The sequence below is a fragment of the Pinus tabuliformis genome, chromosome 7, assembly GCF_031772625.1.
Source record: "Pinus tabuliformis cultivar Carrire ecotype Pingquan chromosome 7, CPIR1, whole genome shotgun sequence".
In the NCBI taxonomy this organism is placed as follows: domain Eukaryota; kingdom Viridiplantae; phylum Streptophyta; class Pinopsida; order Pinales; family Pinaceae; genus Pinus; species Pinus tabuliformis.
In genome coordinates, this window is record NC_142293.1 from 1,620,237,075 (window position 1) to 1,620,249,054 (window position 11,980).

General features: G+C 40.2%; 1 protein-coding gene across 1 annotated transcript in view; it reads right to left on the reverse strand.

Moving 5' to 3' along the window:
- Positions 1 to 2,444, reverse strand: part of LOC149254429 (uncharacterized) — a 45,725-nt gene extending 43,281 nt beyond the window's left edge. Inside the window, exons 1-2 of the mRNA XM_089454778.1 lie at positions 2,318 to 2,444; positions 2,078 to 2,198 (exon numbers count right to left, since the gene is read on the reverse strand). Of these exons, the coding sequence (XP_089310904.1) occupies positions 2,078 to 2,198; positions 2,318 to 2,444 (248 nt within the window). The remainder of the gene's footprint in view (positions 1 to 2,077; positions 2,199 to 2,317) is intronic.
- Between the last annotated feature and the right edge of the window lie 9,536 nt (positions 2,445 to 11,980).

An 11,980-nucleotide genomic window follows, 5' to 3' on the forward strand; every position in this document is an offset into this window, starting at 1 on the left:
CCACAAGTTTGCTCATAGAACTCTCCTTCGAAGCTAAAAAAAGTGGAAGTAAGACACAACTCAACTAACCAAGCGGTATCTGGGTCAGTGAGCCTATTGATAACCTCCATGGCCTCATTGATGGGAATACAAGTATAAAGGGAGACCACGTCGAAACTAACCAGAATATCATCGGGGTCAAGCTTCACCTTCTTAAGATCATCAACAAACGACGCAGAGTCTTTGACAAAGGACTCTGTGCAACCAACCAATGGTCTAAGCTTTAAGGCAAGGAATTTTGCAAGAAGGTAAGTAGGACCACCGATGGTATTGACAATAGGTCTTAAGGGAACCCCATCTTTGTGGATCTTTGGCAAGCCATAGATCCTAGGGGTGATGGGGTTGCTTTCTATGAGCTTCTGAGAAAAAGAATCAGTAAAATTACAGGACTTGATAGCAAGAGCAACTGCCCTTGAAACCTTCTTTAAAGGATTCTTGGAAAGCTTTTTGTAACTTCCACTATTGTTAAGATGATCCAACATCTTGGATTGGTAATCATCCTTGTTAAGGATCACTGCTGCTCCACCTTTATCGGCTTTTAGGACGACAATATCGTGATTCTGGTTTAAGGTTTTTAGAGCCTCAAAATCAGCTTTGCTGATATTACTTCGCGGCGGTTTTTCCTTCCTAAGGGCCACGACACAATCTTGCCTAATCGTATCCTTAGTTTTATCAGGAAGGCTCTTAATACCAAATTCCACGCTGCAGATGATGTATTACAAAACAGTTTTAATTATAGTCAATATAAATAGTTGAGATTTATTTTAAATATAGTTCTATTTTTTTCTTTTCAATTGAATAAAATAAATGTTATATATATGGAATGCCAAATGAGTTTTTTGAACATTAATATTGATAAGTTAAGATATTGTAAGAAAGTTTATTTTTAAGTTAAGAATTTCCATGGTGAATTTAGAATAAATGTTACATGAAATGTATATATATTTATTAATAATTAATAATAAACTTAATAATTTAAAGTAAAATTATAATTTAATTTATTGTTATTGTTATTGTTTTTTTGTAATTTTGGCCATGTGAGATATATTAAAAGTTAAGTGTTTTGATGTTTATTTACTTTTGTCAACCATTTAATTTATATGGTTATATTAGAACTAATTACATTGCTTTGAAAGAAATGTAAAAGAATCATAACATATAGTTTTTGTCCAAATAAAATTAATTTAAATGATCCTTTCTATAAATATACAATAACGGATTTATATAATTTCTAAATGGTCTCTTATTAAAATTGTAAATATTTTTTTTGAAATGTGTGGTTTTAATTTGTAATGCTTTATTAATTTATTTATTTTTTTAATATATTTATAATTTAATAACTTACATTAAGTTATGTGTAGAATTCCACTAATATGATAATGTAACTATATTAATAAAACAATTGACATATTAATTAATGTCTTTAGTTCTAAAAATTGGAAAATGAAACCCATCATCCTATATTAACCTGTTTATTATTATAATTATGCTAATTGACAAATGACATTAATGAATTATATTTTTTTTACTTCATTTATTTAATTTAAATTTTTATAATTTTTTTTTGTTTAATTAAATTTTTTCCTCTTACTCTAACTCTAATTTATTTTATTTTTTAATTAAAAAAATTTAAATTTCAAGTCTATTAGAATTAAACAACAATAGAATCTATTTGTTTAATTCTTCTCTTACTTAATATCCAATTTATAATTGTTAAAATAATTTTGCTTCGTTGTCATTTTCCATTAAAAAAATTTCATTTAACACTATAAAATAGTCTCAAACTCTAAAGCCTATCACTTCATGTATGTAAAATCTTCATTATTAAGATATATGAATGCCCTTTACTAACATACTAATTCCCAAATGGTATTTTGTTTAACCCCCAAATGGTATTTTGTTTAACCTAAATATGTTTATTTTACCAATTAGCCAATCCGATCTGCAGAGCTCGTCCTTCACAGCTTCGCCGCACAGCCCGCATACCCATTTCCCATAGAACTGTTTCTGCACATGGGCTATATAAGGCGGCGTCCACTCCTCTACTAGCCCGCAGCACTCGCAGGCTGCGAATTTGACCTCGGAACAGGCCTTAACATGATTCAAAATGACAATCTTGGCGATGTAGACGCCGGGGGCCCGTCTCGAACAAGGCGGTTCTAGCCGTCATGTTATCTCGTCCTCGCAGTGTTCTGATTGTTTTGTTCTCTATGTTTTGCTTAGATACTATTCCGAGCCGCTTCTTGTGCTAATTATTGTGGACCATGCAGTCACATGCGGATGCCGTAAGAGGGAGTAGCATTTAATGGAGATGTGAAGTGTATTGGTGTGTAAGGACAACGGCGTCGACGTTCAAGCAACAGCCGGATCCGACTGCGAGGAGGAAGGACCCCATCAACTATCATGGTTGTTATACTTCAACATCGATGTCCACTTGTTATGAATTCGGGAATCCGTAATTGACTTAACCTCAGGATGCATCAATCAGAGAACGCAGACACAAAACCAGAACTGAACACAAACAATTCGAAAACTTACTCATTCGATTGCCCAAGAGGACTTTATACACTGAGGAGAAGTTTCTATAGTCCATGACGTTGGCTTCTTCATGGAGCTATCTAACTCTTGAAACTTCCTCATGAATTTTCAAGAAGAAATTAGACTGTGCATTAAATGTGTTTGGTGGTTGGAATTAATGTTTCCAACACTCCCCATTATTTCCAACCATATGATGAACACACAAAATACACTCTAGCACAATACATATGACACAATGGTATTTTTAATTGACATGCTTGGTGGTCTAAGTCTCATCTAGGCTTACAACATAATCTGGATTTGGTCTAAGTTTCATCTAGGCTTAAAACTTAATCTGGATTTTCTACAACGCATAACTTATTTCTACAAAACTCAAATTTTCCCTTCCCAAGAGGCTTAATGAACATGTCACCTACATTCTCATTTGTATTACAATATATTAAGACAATTTCTTGTGATTGGACCTTTTCTCTTACAAAATGATATTGTGTGTCTATATGCTTTGGCCTTGCATGACATACAGGATTGTTCCCCAATTTGATGGTGCTTTGATTATCACATTTGATCACTGTAGGTTCTTGTTGACCTTCACCAACATCTTCAAGTACTCCTCTGATCCATATAGCTTCACAGGTGGAACTACATAATGCTTTATACTCTGTGTCAGTTGATGACAAGGAAACTGTTGCCTGTTTCTTACTGCTCCATCATACAGCGCTTGATCCTATATCGAAGACATATCCAGTGGTGGATTTCTTATCATCTAGATTTCCATCCCAGTCAGAATCAGAATGACCTGTCAATTCAACATTACAAGCATTAGTATATTTAAAACCAAAATTGATAGTTCCCTTTAAATATTGAAGGACCCTTTTTTCAGCTATCCAACAGTTTTCATGAGGCTTATCCATGATTGACTAAGTATGCTTATTACATAAGAAATGTCTGGGCTAGTGGTAGTGAGATAATTCAAACTTCCCACTAATTGTCGATACAATGTTCCATTCACCTCGATACAATATGAGTATGCCCGAATCAATATATTATACAATTTTTCCACTTTTACAAAGTACAGACTAAGTCCTTGGGAAACCCCCAAATTTATACTTAGCCAAATTTCCAACTTCGACAAACTCGGTTGCCCAGCTCGTCGGCACCTCCGCACGGTCGCCGCATGACTCTCCAACCCTTCGTTCACCTCGTCGCACGATCGTGTTGTTTGCCCAACTCGGGCGTGCCTCCAAGTCGCCACACACGGGCGCCTCTACCCGAGACACACCTCCATTCACAATCTCAACACTTCACCAAGTCACCGTGCACACTTGCACACCGGGCGGGCGCTCACCCGAGTCGCCAAGACACCCGCGCCAAGTCGTCGCACAAAACCGTCGGGCGCCACACACCCGTGCACGCCCTCACCCAACCGTCGGGCGCTCCTGCCCGCACCTTCACCCACAACCGCGCTTCACCGTGCACACCTGCCCAAGAATGGGCGCATACTAAATCTGCGCCTTCCCTTAGACTTGCACACTAGAACTGCGCACTACCTTATTGAGCGAATGCGTTTGAGCGAATAAGGTGATGTCAAATGAGAGCAAACGCTCCACAATATATATCCAAGCATAGGGCGAAGTCTGGCTGCCCAGCCGACTCGCCCAACGCCCCACCATCGCAAAATCTTCAAATGCATCGTCGGCTTCCTCACTAATGTAGGTTGGTCTCCATACATGTTAACACATGCTCCACACCATATAAACATAGCTCGCCCTCTCACATATGCGCATAACACATTGCACACTTCAAAAGAGCTCGCACTTCTAACCAAAACACGCACCCGAGGGATGAACCACTCATCGCACGGATCGGGAGAACGCAGGTTGTTACATCCTCTTCCACATGAAATTGTTGTCGTCCTCGACAACATACCATCCTAGTAGCCATCCACCAAGATCATCAACAACTATCTCATCCATTATGTCAACTCCTCCACATACTGCAAACATCTCTGCAACATATGTAGAGCCACTATCTCCATCATGTCTTGACCCGGCAACCTTCTGTCACCAAGATATCCATACCAAGGTATACACCCCATCGGTATGTCGTACATCAGAAATCATCTCAATCCATGACCATCGACCATCCTATCACAATCTCCACATGCTGCTCTCCATCGTGGAAGGTTGTCCCCTCCATCTCAAGCTACATGCCCACTGCAAAATCTCGTGTCGACCTCATCATGTGTCTTCCTCATGTGAACTGCTGCCATGATACTCCAACACAATGCTAACACATCTCTGTACATGCTGGCCCCCATGTCTGAACTAGTCGGGTGATCAGTCCAATTGTCATGCTCAAACCATGAGAATGCACATCCTCATGCCACCATCAGTCGTTTCTCAGAACATCTCGTCACATCCTCAACTCGATCAAGAATCCATCTCCATATAAGCCATGCTCAGGTCCATGAAGTAGTCCCCATCCCATCTGCAACATGTTGTCCATGATGTTGGTACCAATGTGTTACACGAAATCAGTCGCATCTTATCCCAACATCATCATCCATATGTGTATCTCCTCCATATGAAGAGATCATCTCATCAATCTCCAACTCTCGGTGTGCCACATCCAGGTCCATGAAGCAACCTCCATCGTATCAGCAATGTGCCATTCCTCAAGTCTGCCATAAAAACAAGTATACACCTGTCTCATCTATCCATGTGTTGCCCATGATCATAGATCAATCAGCTCCCATGTGTCAAAAGTGGTTGAGTCTCGGCTCAACCCATGCCCAAGTGTAGTCACCAAGGCATCATCATCATTGTAACGCCATCACTTCAAAGTGTCTCATATCGATATCCACATCAAGTCACTCTTTCAAGCCATTCCCATACATGTACTTGAAAGTATGCACCCCATCCTGCATCAAAGTCTCTGACCTCAGCTCCTCAATGCATCAGATCCTCCAAGTCCACCATATATGAAGTCCCCAAAAGTCACAACCTCATGTCATCATGAGCTCCATGAGTCACCTTCAACCAACATCTCAGCAAGCATACAAGTCTCGGCCCAAAGGTCTCTGCAAGATGCCTCAACTCTCCATGTAGTAGGAATGCTCCATAGTCTACTCACAACTCCATCCAAGTCCATGGCCTTGTTGTACATAAGTGCACAACCTCTCCATCGGCTCATAAACAATAAGTCTCCATGTCACACTAGCAAATCCATCTGCACAACATCCTTGCCTTGGCACTCCTCATTGGATGCCCATAAGTGACACCTCTACAAGTGCTCCTGCATCATGTTCCTGCATAAGACTGCCATGCTCCATGTCTCCAACCTGATGTCCATGACTAAGTTTCCCACGTAGTCTAACCAAGTAGACCCATCACAACTATCGGTCATCCTCATCCAAGTCTGCAATCTTCAGTCTAGTGAACTCAGTCACCCAACCATATCATCATCACATGAGTCTCTTCATCATAGCTCCCCCACTAAGGTTCCACCAAGACTTCCTTTCTTGGTCTCGGCCATGAGAAGTCCACTCAAGTATCATCATACCTCAAATGTGTGCCCTTCAATCTGTCCATGAGTCATGCCGGGCACTTAGCCAATTCTCCATGTGGCTAAAGCATGACCCAATCCTCCGCAATGATCATCATGTTCCTCCCTTGTCACGGGCCTTTGCACCTTCTACCATAAGGTCACAAACAACCCCAACAAGTCCTGCAACAATCAACAATCCTTGCTTCTCCATACAAGGTCTCATCATAGTCATCCATGGTAAGATGCTCCCTTACATTGGCAAACTGACTTTGCCCTTCCCTGCATACAGTCCATCTACCAAATGCTCAAGTGAAACACAAGTATCAATAATACTTACATCATCATCATGAGGCTCCTCCATGTGAGTATCCTCATCCATCCATGTCTGCAAACTGCACGATCCTGGTCCAACTTGATCATCCTCAAGTTCATCCTCCATCGTTGTCACATCTGCAACATTCTCAATCATCATGGCTTCCTCTTCCTTGTTAGCACAATCTGCAACTTCATCTTGCTCCATTGTCCAACCAAGTTGAAGAAGTTCGTCTTCAACATTCTTTTCCAAGACTTCAAGTTCCTTTCGAATCCAGGGATTCTATTCTTTCATCCGCTTCAACCTATATATGGTCAGCAAGAGCTTCCCTTCGCATTCTTCCAAACCTGCCATACCTTGTCGTTCAGCTTGGTCCAAGCACTAAGCTTCACCTCTGCTAAACCTGTTTCACCATTCACCAGCTTCACCAAGTTCCCTGCAACCATGAACCGACCCTTGTTCCTCTTGTATGTGAAACTAGCTTCCTTCACCTACAAGTACCTGCTTCCACTATCATCAACTGTCAAGTGCATTCACATCTGCACTTTGTCACATACCAGCTTTGATACCACCTGTCACGCCCCTACACCTGCGGTAGTCTTCCAACCGCTTATAGCGAGGTGTGGCACTACCAATCGTTTTCTTTTCACCAATACTTACGATTGTAGACTACGCCTTAACATTCCATACTTAGTTTATTTTTGTTACCAAGTATTATTAATGTGTTCCTTTATACAAGTGAAAGCCCATAACATTCACATCAACAACATTATACAAGAGAAATGCACAATAGTATAAAGGGAGGGGCAACTCCCTGCAATATGAGTCTACCTGAATCAATATATTATACAATTTTTCCACTTTTACAAAGTACAGACTAAGTCCTTGGGAAACCCCCAAATTTATACTTAGCCAAATTTCCAACTTCGGCAAACTCGGTTGCCCAGATCATCGACACCGCCGCACGGTCGCGCACGACTCTCCAACCCTTCATTCACCTCGTCGCATGATCGTGTTGTTTGCCCAACTCGGGCGTGCCTTTAAGTCGCCACACACGGGCGCCTCTACCCGAGACACACCTCCATTCACAATCTCAACACTTCACCAAGTTACCGTGCACACTTGCACACCAGGCGGGTGCTCACCCGAGTCGCCAAGACACCCGCGCCAAGTCGTCGCACAAAACCGTCGCGCGCCACACACCCGTGCACGCCCTCACCCAACCATCGAGCACTCTTGCCTGCACCTTCACCCACAACCGCGCTTCACCGTGCACAGCTGCCCAAGAATGGGCGCATACTAAATCTGCGCCTTCCCTTAGACTTCCGTAGTAGATCTGCGCACTACCTTGTTGAGCGAATGTGTTTGAGTGAATGAGGTGATGTCAAATGAGAGCAAATGCTCCACAATATATATCCAAGCGTAGGGCGAAGTCTGGCTGCCCAGCCGACTCGCCCAACGCCCCAAACACCATCGCAAAGTCTTCAAACGCATCGTCGGCTCCCTCACCAATGTAGGTCAGCCTCCATACATGTTAACACATGCTCCACGCCATATAAACATAGCTCGCCCTCTCACATATGCGCATAACACATTGCACACTTCAAAAGAGCTCGCACTTCTAACCAAAACGCGCGCCCGAGGGATGAACCGCTCATCGCACGAACCAGGAGAACGCAGGTCGTTACACTCCCTCTCTTAAATTTGAACTCAATTGGTTGTAAAATATTAAACCTATATTTTGGATCAATAATATCAAAGAAAATACAATAATAAAAAACTTAAAACAATCTGACATTATCTTTCCTCTATTTTTGTTAGTCAATTTGTTTGCTCTCATGGCTTAGATCTTTAGTTAATATGGATCTATGTTGATTTTTAGTAATATTATTTATAGTTTATATATTTCACATCTTTATATATAAAGTATTCTCATTTTTAATTTTATTGAAACCTAAGTTAAATTTCTATGGGAATCTTTTTAGTAGTCAGGAAGATAGAGGATTTAGATATATATTAAAAGCAATGATAGTGTTTTCCATTTAAATTTAATTAAAAAATATTCTAAAATTAAATTAAAATAAAATATCTATAAAATATTTTGATTGTGAAATAAATTATGTTTTTTTAGCATGTGGTATTAATAAGTTATGACATTGGCGAACAAAACCTATTTATAAGTTAATAATATCCTATCTAAAGTGAATATCCCTAGTTAAAAATTATATATATTGTTATAAAACATTTTCATAGGATAAGTCTTCTTGCTATGGCATAGGCTTAGCTAGGTATCCGAGGGATGTATCCATGTTTGAGCTTCCTGGCATTTCCTGCAGTCTCCTGTCTCGGGCTCTATCAGCAACAACTCCACTCTCTAGCTCTCTCGTCAAACTTGGTTGCATCTGTTTGAAAACTATAACATCACAATTGGTATCAAGCCCCCTTTTGTGCTCGGGCATACAAAACAAGGAGGACTGGATTTGCAACCTGGGGATTACTCCATTGGACTTGACTTGCAGAGGCAATTTCTCAGATCTGGAGGTCTGTTATGAATGCAACGACAGTGGAGAGGTCGTCCACAAAAAGTTTGCAAATCGATACATAAGCTTGACAAAAGCGACCAATTTGAAATGCTACTATTTCATGCTTCAGTGTGCCACAGGAATAGTTAATGAATTTGGTCCCAAGAGCAAGAGTACTGCATAGTGTATCTTCTACTCGCCCTTTGTTCAAACTGCTTCGCATATCCGAGTTTTGGTCTATACTTCCTGCGGGGGACAAAAATTGATCATAAAACTGTACCGCACAAGTGATTTGTGAGGCGGAAAGGAAATCTTCTAAACTCCGCCATGAAACCCAACACCGGGGCAGTGTGGTTGGACATTCAAGAAATCAATGACGCCAACAATAATTTCAGTGATGTCAACGTCATTACCCAAGGAGATTTCGCTAGCTATTAACATCATCCTCCCCATTCACCACGTGTGGAGAAGAATTGTTCCACGAGCTCCTTGATTTGCGATATGCATCATTCTTTTATTACGTGAAAAAAATCCTTTAAAAAGCTTTGATTTCATATCAAAATATTATTAATGATAATCTTTATTATTAGGAATTCTCACCATCAGACTTTTGAAAAAAAACAAAAATCAAGAGAAGTGAAACTTGTGAAAAGAAACCAAAAATCAAGAGAAACGAAACTCGTGAAAAAAAACACTTTCCTCGCACTATTATTGAATGCCTCACGCAGCATCCTTTTGAATCTCCCTTACAAAGACCCCCATGACAGGATGGGTTAAGGGAAGTGATGGCCAGTTCTAAAGGAGATTGAGCCACAAAAGGTTTCAAACAGGTTTTCTGACCCCACTTTACCAATATTCCACACAACAAGCAAGGCTCTTGTTTAGCAACCACCTCTGGGCGAGGAGAAAGAATGGAGGCTCTTATTTAGCAACTGCCTCACGGCCCCAATAAGTCGCACAACTGGGTTAGCCATGAAGTTCATGTAGAAGGTTATATGGGCCTCCAGCGCCTCTTCCATCCCAATAAGCCCATTCGATCTGCAGAGCTCATCCTGTTAGAAAATATTTATAAAATTTAATTTTTGAGGATGGGCAGAGGTATTTTGACTTTTGCGAAGCCAAGTTTGCCCACGGCGGCGTTGATTTCATGCACCTATTTTCGTGCACCGTAGAACTATTCTAGAGATTTAGTGAATACTCACAGCAAAAATAACAAGATAGGTTTGGAGCAACACACTAAAACTTAGTATTCATTTCTTAAACATGAAAATACATTTACATGAGACTGCGGCTCATTCACCAAGTAAAATAAAAGTTTTACAGTGATTTAAACTTACGCCAAACAACACACAATAACTGTTGTTTTCACGCGCCCACCAAAAATTTATCCACTATTTTTTCCATAGAGACTTGTGCTCTTTTTCTTACCTCTTACTCTTTAACCTCTCTAGTCAATGAAAATGAATTTTACATTCATATTTAACTCAGCATACAATTTTTTTACATTTAATTCATGACAGAGCAAAATAATTAATATGATGTTGTTGTTGAGTGTGTTCAGAATCGCGCAGGTGTTTCTAGAGTGTGGGCAAAGGTCACTGAATGAATGCTTGCCCATATCTGTTTACCAAAGTAAATTACTTCTTTATATGCTTCTGATGAGTTTCTAAATGGTTCACGTCTGGCTTCGGTGCTTCTATTTTCAAGCAGAGACGCAACCTGCAAAAATACGTCTGACAGGTATGGCTGCTGTCAGGCTGTTTATTGCGGTAGTTGGGATTATTATTTCCAACACTGCCCCTTAATCACAACTGCCACCATTGACAATTCTCAAACAGTTTCTGAGATAAACAAAACTTTCACCTGCCAATGACTTTGTGAAAATATCAGCGAATTGTTCCTATGACCTGCAGTGCTGCAACACAATTTCATCATTGTTAATCAACTCTCTAATAAAATGATATTTAACATCAATATGCTTGGTCCTTTTGTGGAAGATAAAATTATTTGACAATGCAATTACTGAGGTGTTGTCGCGGAAAATAGTTGTCGCGCCCTCTTGTTCATGACGAAGATCCGTCAACATCCTTCTCATCCAAACTGCCTGACACGCTGCTGCTATTGTTACGACATATTCAGCGTTTTCTGTTGACAGTGACACTATTGGTTGCTTCTTGGAGGCCCATGAAATGGCTCCGGAACCCAAATGAAAAACATATCTTGATGTGCTCTTTCTGTCATCGACACTGCCTGTCTAATCACTATCAGTGTAACCAACTAGCCTGAAATCATGGGTTTCTGTGTACAAAATGACACATTGTTTTGTCCCATTGACATACCACAGAATCCTTTTTGCTGCTTGCCAATATGTCTCCTTGCGTGTCTCCATGAACCTTGACACCAAACTTATTGCATATATTATATCTGGCCTAGTGGTGGTTAAATACATCGGGCTGTCTATCATGCTTTTGTATAATGTCGGATTGACATTGTTGCTGCAATCTTCTTTGCTCAACTTCAACCCTATGACAGTTGGAGTTGGTGCGGACTTGTTGTTCTGCATTTTAAACCTCTGCAAAAATTTTACCACATACTTTTCTTGAGAGATAAAAATGCCATTTTTTGTTTGCTTCACTTCTATGCCCAAAAAATATCTTAGCAATCCCAAGTTAGTCATTTCAAACTCACTCTTCATGACTTGTTTGAAATCAGTGATGAGAAAATCATCGTTTCCTGTAAAAATCAAATCATTTACATATAAGACAACAATGAGAATTTTACCTTCGCTCTCTTTGATGTAGAAAGGAGGCTCACCATCACATTTGTCGAAACCATTGTCCAATAAGAAAGCATCTATCCTGCTATACCATGCGCACGGTACTTGCTTCAACCCATAAAGAGTTTTTTTAACCGATATACTTTGTCTTCTTGGCCTTCAATCTCATAACCAGGCGGTTGCGTGACATACACTTCCTCTTTCAACACTCCATTCAAGAACGTTGACATTACGTCCATCTGATAC